Raw genomic sequence first — 12,570 nt, forward strand, 5'->3', positions numbered from 1 at the left:
TGCTGCCACTGCCTGCTGCTGCCTGCTGCTGCTGCCTGCTGCCACTGCCTGCTGCCACTGCCTGTTGCCGCTTCATGCTGCCTGCTGCCACTGCCTGCTGCTGCTGCCTGCTGCTGCTTCATGCTGCCTGCTGCCACTGCCTGCTGCCACTGCCTGCTGCCACTGCCTGCTGCCACTGCCTGTTGCCGCTTCATGCTGCCTGCTGCCACTGCCTGCTGCTGCTGCCTGCTGCTGCTTCATGCTGCCTGCTGCTGCTTCATGCTGCCTGCTGCCACTGCCTGCTGCCACTGCCTGCTGCCGCTGCCTGCTGCCTGCTGCTGCTGCCACTGCCTGCTGCCGCTTCATGCTGCCTGCTGCCACTGCCTGCTGCCACTGCCTGCTGCCTGCTGCTCACTGCCTGCTGCCACTGCCTGCTGCCGCTGCCTGCTGCCGCTTCATGCTGCCTGCTGCTCACTGCCTGCTGCCACTGCCTGCTGCCGCTGCCTGCTGCCGCTTCATGCTGCCTGCTGCCACTGCCTGCTGCCTGCTGCCTCTGCCTGCTGCCTGCTGCTCTGCTGCTGCTCGCTGCCTGCTGCCCACTGCCTGCTGCCGCTGCCTGCAGGGAGCGGGAAGGGGAGGATGAGGAGGAGGGAGCCAGCAGGGCAGGGAGCAAACAATGCACAGGGCTGCCAGGGAGGAGGGAGAAGGAGCTGGGAACAGGGCAGAGAGGGCTCCATGGTGCTGCCCAGTTCCACCATTGAGGCAGCTCAGCCTCTCCTGGAGCTGGTGCTGAGGGCCAGGGTTTGGTGCTGAGCCTGCAGTGCTGGGGGGAGGGCTGGGCTGGGGGAGCTGCAGGGCTCTGCCCATGGGATGGATTCTGGCATTCTCTGAAGCCAGGAACCTTGTTCTGAAAGGTCTCAGCTGAGAGATTTGTGTCCCCAGTGGCTCCCTGCTGTCTCCTCCAGGCTGTGCCCAGCAGCCCTCTCTGGGCTCCTACCTCCCTCTCTGAGCTCCCAGGGTTTGGTTTCTGTGCCAGGCAGAAAGGACATCAGAAAGCAAGGCCTGGGGAGGGAGCAAGGCTGCCCCAGCAGCAAGAAAGGTGAAGGAAGAGCTTCTGCTGGGGCAGAGCCATGGGTGGGTGCAGGGCCATGGGTGGGTACAGGGCCATGGGTGGGTGCAGGGCCATGGGTGGGTACAGGGCCATGGGGTGAGTTGAGGGCACCCTACAAAGCTTCATCTCCAGCCCCAGGTGCTCACCAGCGGCTGCAGGGCAGGGCAGGGCTGGGCAGGGCTGGGCAGGTTGTGTGCAGGGGCAGGGCAGGGCAGGGCAGGGCACGGCACCTACCGTCCACTTGAGCATGATCTGGGTGTCGCTGATGGCCTCGGTGTAGGCGATGTGCGGCCCGGCCACCGGCCGGGAGGAGAAGCGGCCGCTGGAGCCGGAGACCTGGTAGGGGCGGGAGGCGGCGCTGCGGGGGCTCTCCCCGTAGGTGTTGACGGCGATCACCCGGAACCGGTACAGCTCCCCTGCGGAGAGGAGAGGCTGCGGCAAAGCCGCTCCGGGCAGGGGATCGCTGGCAGGCTGGGCAGCGCTGCCTGCACGGCCCCGGAGAGCTGGCCCCGGGCTGAGCACGTGGGGAAGCAAACGAGGGAAGAGCGCTGGAGAAGCCTCCCCCCAGCTTGGGAAGTCCCTAGAGGTGGTGGGCAGCAAAAAGATGCTCCAAAGGACTCCCCCCCCCCCCCCATCATCATCATCATCACCTTCGCTATGGGGCCAGGCTGAGGGAGCTGGGGCTGTGCAGCCTGCAGAGGAGAAGGCTCCAGGCAGACCTCAGAGCAACCTCCCAGTACCTGAAGGGCTGCAAGGAGGCTGCAGAGGGACTGTGCCCAAAGGCCTGCAGGGACAGGAGCAGAGGCAATGGTTTGGGCTGAGAGCAGAGCAGATTGAGATTGGAGGTGAGGAACAAGTTCTGCAGCAGGAGGCTGCTGGAAGGCTGCAGCAGGCTGCCCAGGGAGGTGGTTGAGGCTCCAGGCCTGGAGCTACTGCAGGTGAGGCTGGAGAGGGCTGTGGGCAGCCTGCTGCAGGGGGGATGTCCCTGCTGGGTGCAGGGGGCAGGACTGGGTGAGCTCTGGGGGTCCCTTCCATCCCAGACCATTCCATGACTCTGTGATTCTTTTCCCTGCCCTTGTGCTCCTTCCCAGAGCTCTCAGGGAGCCAGGCCTGATGTTTTGGCACTAATGCTGCCTTCTCTTTTTGCCTTGAGTGCTTCCTAAAAGGATAATTAGGTTAAAAATAACAATGGTACCCAACCCTCCCCTCCACATGAAGCACTGAATCGTGGTGGGGTGTGTTTTTTCCACTTGGAAAGCCAGAGGATCCATGCAATTAGCTCCTACTGCGCACACACACAAACCAACCCCTGGGGGAGCAGACAGAGGCTAATCCAAGCTGAAATTAAAGTGAGACAACCAAGAAGCTGCAGCATTCTGTCAGCAGCAGAGCAGCCAGGCAGGCACACCAGCAGCAGCTAGAGGTGGTGGGGCTGGAGCATGGGGACAGGCTGAGGAGAGCTGGGGCTGTGCAGCCTGGAGAGGAGAAGGCTCCAGGGAGAGCCTAGAGCTGCCTTTCAGTGTCTGAAGGGGTGCTGGGGAGGGACTGTTCAGAAGGGGCTGTGGGGATAGGAGGAGAGGCAATGTTTCATAGTTTCATAGTTTCATAGTTTCATTCAGGGTTGGAAGGGACCACAAGGATCATCTAGTTCCAACCCCCCTGCCAGGGGCAGGGACACCCCACACTAGATCAGCCTGGCCACAGCCTCAGCCAGCCTGCTCTTAAACAACCCCAGGGACGGGGCCCCAACCACCTCCCTGCACAACCCATTCCAGGGCTTCACCACTCTCATGGGGAAGAACTTCCTCCTCACATCCAGCCTCAATCTCCCCACCTCCAGCTTCATTCCATTCCCCCTAGTCCTATCACCACCTGACATCCTGAGAAGTCCCTCCCCAGCCTTCCTGTAGGCCCCTTTCAGATACTGGAAGGCCACAATGAGGTCACCTCGGAGCCTTCTCCTCTGCAGACTGAACAGCCCCAACTCCTTCAGTCTGTCCTCATAGGAGAGGTGCTCCAGCCCTCTGCTCATCCTCCTGGCCCCTCTCTGGACACGCTCCAGCACCTCCACATCCCTCTTGTAATAGGGGCTCCAGAACTGGACACAGTACTCCAGGTGGGGTCTCACCAGGGCTGAGCAGAGGGGGAGGATCACCTCCCTCAACCCGCTAGCCACACTTCTCCTGATGCAGCCCAGGCTCTGGCTGGCTTTGCGGGCTGCAAGTGCACACTGAGAGCTCATGTTGAGCTTTTTGTCCACCAGCACCCCCAAGTCTCTCTCCTCAGGGCTACCCTCCAGCCAGTCACTGCCCAGCCTGTATTTGTGCCTGGGATTGCCTCGACCCAGATGCAGGACTCTGCACTTGCTCTTATTGAACTTCATGAGGTTGGCCTGTGCCCACCTCTCCAGCCTGTCCAGCTCCCTCTGGATGGATCCCTTCCCTCCAGCTGTCTGCTGCACCACACAGCTTGGTGTCATCAGCAACCCTGCTGAGGCTGCACTCAGTGCCACTGTCCATGTCCCCCACAAAGATGTTGAATAAGACAGGTCCCAGGACTGATCCCTGAGGGACTCTGCTTGTCCCTGGCCTCCCCTGGGCCCTGGAGCCATTGGCAGCCACTCTCTGGGTGCAGCCATCAAGCCAGTTCCTTATCCATCTGGAGGTCACCCATCACAGCCATGTGTCACCAGTTTGGAGACCAGGATGTGGTGTGGGACAGTGTCGAAGGCTTTGCTCAGGTCCAGGCAAACGACATCAGCTGCTCTCCCCTCAGCTATTGATGTTGTCACCTGCTCAGAGAAGGCCACCAGGTTGGTCAGGCAGGATTTGCCCTTGGCAAAGCCATGCTGACTGCTCCCAATCACCTCTTCACTATTCTTTTGAGCGAGTAGTGCCTCCAGGAGGATCTGCTCCATGATCTTTCCAGGCACAGAGGTGAGACTGCCTGGCCTGGAGTTCCCTGGTTCCTCCTTCTTGCCCTTTTTGAAGATGGGGGCAATGTTTCCCCTTTTCCAGTCTGTGGGGACTGCCCCAGACTGCCAGGACTTTTGAAATATAATAGAGAGGGGTTTAGCAACCTCATCTGCAATGGTTTGGAGCTGGAGCAGGGCAGAGTTAGGTTGGACCTCAGGAGGAAGTTCTGCACAGTGAGGCACAGGGAGGCTCCATCCCTGCAGACCTTGAAGCTCAGCCTTGCTGCAGCCCTGTGCAGCCTGCTCCGGCTGCAGCCGTCCCTGCTGCCTGCAGGGGGGTCGGAGGAGGTGCCCCGGGAGGGTCCCTCCCCGCCTGCTGGGGTCTGTGGGGCCCTGCAGGGCGGTTCTGGATACCTGGCTCCAGGTTGCGCACCTCCACGGAGAGCTTGGCCGGGGAGATGTGCTCCGCTGCCACCAGCCACTCGCCGCTGCGGCCCAGCCGCCGGTACTCCACCTTGAAGGCAGTGATGGGGGAGCCCCCGTTGGCCCGGGGGATCCAGGTGACATAGACTGAGGACTCGGAGGCTGTGGAGATGGTAGGGCGGTCAGGAGCTTCTGGCACTGAGGAGGAAGCCGAGGGAGAGGGTTAGAGCCTGGAGCAAGAGCCAGCGGGGGCTGCTGAGCGGAGCAGGAGCAGGGCAGGAGGATCTGAACTCCTCCTGGGGGGGCTGCTCCCCTCCTGCAGAAGGAGCTGGCAGGGCAGAGAGCAGAGTCATTCGCTCACTGATGACATGGAGCTGCACTCCCCCAGCCCATCTCTACGTGGAAACAGAGACACAGACTGAGTGAAGGTGGAAAAGGAGCCCCAACCCCACCAGAGTGCCCCAAACCCAGCAGGACTTCACCCCCCACCCCCGGGCCAACAAAGGCTGCCCCAGGAGAGGAAGAGCAGTGAGGAGCACACAGAGCATGCAGGGGAGCATGGGGAGTACTTACTGACCTCACTGGAGTTACAGAGCAGCAGAGCAGAGAGAAGGGAAAGAGGTGGTGTTAGTAAACCTGCTGGGAGCCATCCTGATGCCCAGCAAGAGCTCTGCTGAGCTACTCTGTGCCCACTGGCACGGAGCTGGGGGCTGAGGAGAGGAGGACCCAGCAGCCAGCAGCTCTGGGGGCAGGAAGCAGGCTGGGCACCTGCAGCTGGGCACACAGATGTCCCCTGCTGATCTTCAGCACTCTCACCAGTGTGCCCTGCTCCTCACCCACAGCAAGGAACTTCTCCACTTCCCTCTGGTTTCACCCCAAATTTAGACAGCAAATCACTGTCGAGGGCTGAGCCCCAGAGGGAATTTGCCTCACTCAGGTGAATGACTTCAGAGGCTGAGGGGGAGGCAGAGAGGACTTGGCAGATGTTGGTGGCACTGGAAACCAGGCTACAAAGCACAGCTGCTGGGGAATGGCTTTGCCTTCCTAGCACAGGGCTGGGGAGGAGCAGCTGAGGGAGCTGGGGGTGGTGAGGCTGGAGGAGAGGAGGCTGAGGGAGACCTCCTTGCTCTCTGCAGCTCCCTGCAAGGAGGCTGGAGCCAGGTGGGGCTTGGGCTCTGCTCCCAGGGAACAAGGGACAGGACAAGAGGCAATGGCCTCAGGCTGCCCCAGGGGAGGTTCAGGTTGGGCTTGAGGAACAATTTCTTCCCCTTGAGGGCTCTCCAGGCCTGGCCCAGGCTGCCCAGGGCAGAGGTGCAGTCCCCATCCTGGAGGGGTTTCAGAGCTTTGGAGATGTGGTGCTGAGGGACCTGGTTTGGTGGTGCTGGGTTAAGGGCTTAAAGGTCTCTTCCAACCCAAAGGGCTCTGTGATTCCTGCCATCAGGAATAAGCTTGTCCCTGGGACACCCCAGGAACTCATTCAGGGCAGGCAGCATCCACTCAGAACTCACAGCTCTGCCCTGGCACACTTTGACTCATCTCCCATTTGCCTTCCTTCTCTGGATCCTTCCCAGGGGCAGAGGAGAGAAGCTCAGCACAGAGCAGCAGCAGCTTCAGAAGGAGCAGCAAGAATGTGGGTGACAGGAGAAGGCCACCTGAGCAGGGAGAGTATCCCCTGGCACACTGCCTGCTCTCCAGGGCATGAGGTGGCTTTGCCAAGCTGCTGCCTCCAAACACCCCAGGCAGGGCCTGAGCTGCTGCTTGCTGACTTGATGTGAAACCTGAGCTACCCAGGCAGGCTCTTGCCATGGGAACTGCCTGACTGGAATGAAGTCACCCAGCTAAGCCCAGCCCCCCTCTGGAAACACAGAACCTGGCAGACCTCTGCCCTCACTGCCAGCAGTCACAGAATCACAGGAATGTTCAGGCTGGGAGAGGCCCTCAGGGTCACCGAGACCAACCCAGGACCCTGCTCTGCAAGGCTCAGCCCTAAACCACAGCCCCAAGCACCACAGCCAAAGCTCCTTGAAGCACCTCCAGGCTTGGGGACTCCACCACCTCCCTGGGCAGCACATCCCAGCCCCTGACCACTCTTGCTGGGGAAAAACCTTTCCTGGTGTCCAGTCCAACCCTGCCCTGCTGCAGCTGGAGGCCACTGCCTCTTGCTCTGGCACTGATGACCTGGGAGAAGAGAGCAGCAGCAAGCTCTGCACAGCCTCCTCCCAGGGAGCTGCAGGCAGCCAGGAGGTCTCCCTCAGCCTCCTCCTTCCCACACTGCCCATCCCCAGCTCCTTCAGTCTCTCCTCACCAGGTTGATTCTCCAGGCCCTTCCCCAGCTCCTTGCCCTGCCCTGCCCTGGCTCCAGCACCTCCACAGCTCTTGGACTGAGTGCCCAGAACTGAAGGCAGCACTCCAGGAGTGGCCTCCCCAGGGCTGAGTCCCAGGGCACAATCCCCTCCCTGCTCCTCTGGACACAGCACTGCTGAGCCCAGCCAGGAGGCCTTTGGCTCTCTTGGCCCCCTGGGCACACTGCTGCCTCCTGTTCAGCTGCTTGTCCAGCAGCACCTCCAGGGCCCTTCCTGCCAGCAGCTTTCCAGCCACACTGCCCCAAGCCTGCAGCACTGCCAGGGGTGGTTGTGCCCCAAGGGCAGGGCCTGGCACTTGGCCTGGTTGAAGCTCCTCCTGGGAATGCTGTCCATGGACCCAACCTATCCAAGTCCCAGCCCTGGTGCTGGGACAACACTGCCACCAACTTGGTGCCAACTGATGCTGACACACTCTGTGTCTCCATCATCAATGGAGATGTTAAACAGAAGTGGTCCCAGCAGCACTGAGCCCTGAGGAGCCTGGCTGCCAGCTGGGTTTGACTCCACTGAGCACCACTCCTTGGATCCATCCAGCCAGGGCTGTGCCCAGCAGGGCAGCGCTCAGCCAAGCCATGAGCAGCCAGCGTGTCCCACACGTGGGGCCCTGCACCAGAGAAGCTGAGGGGACAGGCAGGGCATGGAGGAGGTGCCAGGGGCACCCAGAGCAGTGGCAAAGATGAGTGAAGGAGGCTGAGTGCTGCCTGCAGCAGAGGGCTTGCAAGGCTTCCATCACCTACCTCCGCTGTGGCGAGAGAGCTCGGGCAGGACCACGCCGAAGCTGTTCGTCCCCTCCTGAAGGACAGGGGGCTTGGGGAGGCCCACGGGCAGGGAGGGGGCCTGGGTGTTCTTGGAGGATGGAGCTCTCTCTAGGAAAGATTTGACAGAGAGGGGCTGGGTGAGGAGGTGCAGTCTGTGGCCTCTCACAGCCTCCCACTCGCTGAGGCCTGCGGGGCTGCGCCGGCTCCTGGCAGGGTCACAGCTCTGTCCCCTCACCGAGGGACAACAGAGGGTGGAAATGGCACACAGGGAACCCAGGGGGAGAGGAATGGCTGTGGAAGCTGCATCTGGCCACTGGTGGAGCCAGGACACTGGGCTGAGTGGGCTTTTGGGCTGGGGCAGTGGGCATGGGTCATGGATTCCCTGGTTGTGTGGAACCAGAGGATGCCCTGGGTGGGAAGGGACCTGCAGAGCTCATCCAGTCCAACCCCCTGCAGTCAGCAGGGACATCTGCAACTGGAGCAGGCTGCTCACAGCCCATCAAGCCTGGTGTTACATGTCTCCAGGGATGGGGGCTCCAACAGCTCCCTGGGCAGCCTGTTCCAGGGTTCCACCACCCTCATGCTGCAGAACTTCCATGCAGGAGGGGACCTGAAGCAAGCTGGGGCCAGAGCTTGGAGCAGGGCCTGTTGGGCCAGGCCAAGGGGGGATGGTTTGGAAGGCCAAGAGGGAGCTTGTGAGGGGAGAGAAGGAGAAATGGTTGGTGCTGAGGCTGGGGAGAGCCTGGCCCAGGCTGCCCAGAGAGGTGGAGCTGCCCCATGGCTGGCAGCAGGGCAGGGCAGGTTGCTTGGGGCTGGGAGCAGCCTGCCGTGCTTGGGGATGTCCCTGGGGGCTGCACTGGAGGAGCTTTGGGGGTCCCTTCCCACCCCAAACACTCTGCTTCTGGGATTTTCAATAAGAATCTTCATTTTGCTGGGTCTCAGTATGGAAATCCTCTGATTTCTGCACACTTGAGAGCAGCCTCCAGGAAACCTCTCCTGCTCATCACTGCCTGCACCCAGAACAGCAGAGAGCCTTTCCCCAGGGTGTCCACAAAGCACACCAGGAGCAGTTTGGTGGCACACAAAACCCTGCTGCTGCAGAGAGCTCCTTCTGTGATACCCTGAAGAACCCAACCGAGGGGGGGCTGCTCCTGACTCAGTTCCAGAGAACCTTTAACATCCACCCAAGATCAGACCTGCAGTGGCCCTGGGCAGCCTGCTCCAGCTGGGTGTCCCTGCTGCCTGCAGGCCAAGATGACCTTTGAGAGTCCCTTCCAACCCCAGGCAATCTGTGAGCCATCCCCAGAGGAACCCTCTCCAGCTTTGCACAGCTCCTCCTTCCCCAGAGCAGCACTCAGGGGGGGTTGCCCCACAGGGATTGGAACTCTCAGAGGCTGCTCCTCAGCAGCTCAGCTGCAGAACATTTCATGCCTGGCTTCACAGACAGCAGAGAGCTGATGTCTCTGAATGTCCTCTGGTGAAAATGATCAGAGGCTGCAGCAGCTCTGCTGTGGGGACAGGCTGAGGGAGCTGGGGCTGTGCAGCCTGGAGAGGAGAAGGCTCCAGGCAGACCTCAGAGCAACCTCCCAGTACCTGAAGGGCTGCAAGGAGGCTGCAGAGGGACTGTCCCCAAAGGCCTGCAGGGACAGGAGCAGAGGTTTGGGCTGAGAGCAGAGCAGATTGAGAATGGAGGTGAGGAAGAAGTTCTGCAGCAGGAGGCTGCTGGAAGGCTGCAGCAGGCTGCCCAGGGAGGTGGTTGAGGCTGCAGCCCTGGAGCTATTGCAGGTGAGGCTGGAGAGGGCTGTGGGCAGCCTGCTGCAGGGGGGATGTCCCTGCTGGGTGCAGGGGTCGCAGTGGGTGAGCCCCGGGGGTCGCTTCCAGCCCAGCTCCTCGCAGGGAGGCTGTGCTGCACCTACCTCTGCTGGTGCGGAAGGTCAGCATGGCAGGCTGCCCCTCCCCCGCCGCGCTCCGGGCCACCATCAGCACCTCGTAGAGGCTGGAGGGCTCCAGCTCGGTCAGCCGCAGCTGGTGCTCGCTGCCAGGCACCCGCACGGTGTGCCAGCCGCCCGCCGCGCCCGCGCCGTCCTCCAGCTGCCAGCCACAGGGAGGCAAAAGGCAACCTCAGCTGGCACCCAGCTGCTGGTGGACAAGAAGCTCACCAGGAGCTCTCAGTCTGCACTTGCAGCCCAGAAAGCCAACCAGAGCCTGGGCTGCAGCAGGAGAAGTGTGGCCAGCAGGGCAAGGGAGGTGATTCTCCCCCTCTGCTCAGCTCTGGGGAGACCCCACCTGGAGTCCTGCCTCCAGTTCTGGAGCCCCTATGGCAAGAGGGATCTGGAGGGGCTGGAAGGTGTCCAGAGCAGGGCCAGGAAGATGAGCAGAGGGCTGGAGCTGCTCTGCTGTGAGGACAGACTGAAGGAGTTGGGGCTGTTCAGTCTGGAGAAGAGAAGGCTCCCAGGTGACCTCATTGTGGCCTTCCAGGATCTGCAGGGGGCTCCAAGAAGGCTGGGGAGGGACTGCTCAGGATCTCAGGCAGTGCTAGGACTAGGGGGAATGGAATGAAGCTGGAGGTGGGGAGATTGAGGCTGGAGGGGAGGAGGAAGTTCTTCCCCATGAGAGTGGTGAAGCCCTGGAATGGGTTGTGCAGGGAGGTGGTTGAGGCCCCAGCCCTGGAGGTGTTTGCAGCCAGGCTGGCTGAGGCTGTGGCCAGGCTGATCTAGTGTGGGGTGTCCCTGCCCATGGCAGGGGGGTTGGGACTGGCTGAGCCTTGTGCTCCCTTCCAACCCTGAATGATGCTGTGATACGCAGCTGCTGGCACTGCCAGCCCCCAGAGCTCTGCCATGGCCACAGCCTGGGAGAGCTGGGGCTGTGCAGCCAGGAGGAGAGAAGGCTCCGGGCAGACCTCCCAGCAGCCTCCCAGCACCTGAAGGAGAGCTGGGGAGGGACTCTGGACAAGGGCTGGGAGTTCCAGGAGCAGGGAGAATGGATTGAAACTGGAGCAGGGGAGGTGTGGTTGGAAAGCTGCAGCCTGGAGAGGGCCCTGGGGGGGTTGGGTGTCAGTCACTGCCCATGAGGCAGCAGTGCCCAGGGGCCAAGCAGGGCAATGGCCTCCTGGCTTGGCTCAGAAGCAGGGTGGGCAGCAGGGCCAGGAGGTGAGCATCCCCCTGTGCTCAGCACTGGGGAGGCCACAGCTCACTGCTGTGCTCAGCCCTGGGCCCTCCCTGCAGGAAGGCCACGGAGGGGCTGGAGCCTGTGCAGAGCAGGGCAGCCAGGCTGGAGAAGGGCCTGGAGCCCCTGGGCTAGAGGAGGGCTGAGGGAGCTGGGGGGGTTGAGGCTGGAGCAGAGGAGGCTGAGGGAGAGCTCCTTGCTCTCTGCAGCTCCCTGCAGGGAGGTTGGAGCGAGGAGGGGGCAGCCTCTGCTCCTTGGTGCCAAGGGACAGGAGCAGAGGCAATGGTTGCAAGCTGCAGCAGGGGAGGCTGAGGCTGGCTCTCAGGAAACCTTTCTGCCCTGGGAGGGTTCCCAAAGCTTGGAAGTGTCTGCCCAGGGCAGTGCTGGAGTCTCCCTCCCTGGGGGTGGTGCTGAGGGCCAGGGTTTGGTGCTGAGCCTGCAGTGCTGGGGGGAGGGCTGGGCTGGGGCAGCTGCAGGGCTCTGCCCATGGGATGGACTCTGGCATTCTGTGACATTAGGAAGAAATTCTTTACCATGAGGCTGGGGAGACTCTGGCACAGGCTGCCCAGGGAGGCTGTGGACCTCATCCCTTGAAGGAGTTCAGGGCCTGGCTGGATGAGGCCTTGAGCAGCCTGGGCTGGTGGGAGCTGTCCCTGCCCACGGCAGGGGGGTTGGAGCTGGATGAACTTTAAGGTCCCTTCCAACCCAACCATTCCATGAATCCATGAATCCCAGCTTTGCCTTTCCTCCTGTATCTAAATCCCTTCCTGGCTCACAGGGGTCAACCCCCCTAAGCCTCTGTTACTTCTGGAGATGTCCCCAGGGAGACTGAGGAGCTGGGAGGATTAATGAGTGGTTTCCTCTTCCCTGACTGAACCCCAGTGAGGTCACCAGCTCCAGGAGAGGCAGAGATGCAGGGCAGCCTCTTAATGCTTGACCTCTGCAGGGCAGAATTGCCTCAGATCCCAAAGGAAAAGGCAAAGATTCCACCACAAATAAAGCACTGAGGCTGTGGTGAAGCTGAGCAGGCAGCTCTGGACACCAGGGATTAGCTGAGGGTAGGCCTCAGCTCTGTGCTCCAGCATCTTCTTAGGAAGCCACCAGAGGGTCTGAGCCCCCCCAGTTAGGGTTTTTTCCCCTCTTAAAAGGGGGAAATCCATCACAGCACTGCAGGGCACCAGGAGCACACCTCCATGGGCAGTCCTACAGGTGCCAGGGGCTGGTGGGAGTGCAAGGGAAGCATCCAAAAGGAATCACTCAGAGCTTCCAGTGCCCCAAGAGCCTCCTCAGGAGGAGGGATTCTAGCAGCAGGCTGTGGCAGCAGGGTTCAGGAACCACCAGGCCAAAACTCTGAAGTGTTCCCTGGGAGCTAAGGGCAGGATCAGGATGCAGAGGGTTCAAAAGCTCAGGAAAAGAAACCAAGCAGCTTCCCCAGGCAGGGAAGGGCTGGCTGGGGAGAGCAGACACAGGCATGGCTCACTTTGGGATGTAACCCAGGGAGATGATCTCCAGAGGTCCCTTCCAGCCCCTGCCACACAATGACTGAGCCCAGCACTGACACAGATGAAAGCACTGAATTGTTTTGAGGCCTTCCAGATCCTGGAGCCCAGCCCTGGACCCAGCCCTGCCAGGGCACCACCAAACCATGGCCTCAGCACCACAGCTCTGAAACCCCTCCAGGGATGGAGACTGCACCTCTGCCCTGGGCAGCCTGGGCCAGGCCTGGAGAACCCTCCAGGGGAAGAAATTGTTCCTCATGGCCAACCTGAACCTCCCCTGGGGCAGCCTGAGGCCATTGCCTCTTCTCCTGTCCCTCGTTCCCTGGCAGCAGAGCCCAAGCCCCACCTGGCTCCAGCC

At 61.6% G+C, this 12,570-nt stretch overlaps 1 protein-coding gene across 2 annotated transcripts in view; it reads right to left on the reverse strand.

Moving 5' to 3' along the window:
* CDON (cell adhesion associated, oncogene regulated) overlaps nucleotides 1–12,570 on the reverse strand; it is a 110,475-nt gene that overhangs the window by 48,354 nt on the left and 49,551 nt on the right. The window contains exons 9-12 of one of the 2 annotated variants that reach the window (XM_068167287.1): nucleotides 9,465–9,639; nucleotides 7,528–7,656; nucleotides 4,419–4,625; nucleotides 1,325–1,506 (exon numbers count right to left, since the gene is read on the reverse strand). In XM_068167287.1, the coding sequence (XP_068023388.1) occupies nucleotides 1,325–1,506; nucleotides 4,419–4,625; nucleotides 7,528–7,656; nucleotides 9,465–9,639 (693 nt within the window). The remainder of the gene's footprint in view (nucleotides 1–1,324; nucleotides 1,507–4,418; nucleotides 4,626–7,527; nucleotides 7,657–9,464; nucleotides 9,640–12,570) is intronic. The other variant, XM_068167288.1, reaches the window with a different exon arrangement.

This window comes from Melanerpes formicivorus, unplaced genomic scaffold (genome assembly GCF_026170545.1).
Source record: "Melanerpes formicivorus ecotype bairdi unplaced genomic scaffold, bMelFor1.0.p_v2 SCAF_114, whole genome shotgun sequence".
NCBI classification, from domain to species: Eukaryota; Metazoa; Chordata; class Aves; order Piciformes; family Picidae; genus Melanerpes; species Melanerpes formicivorus.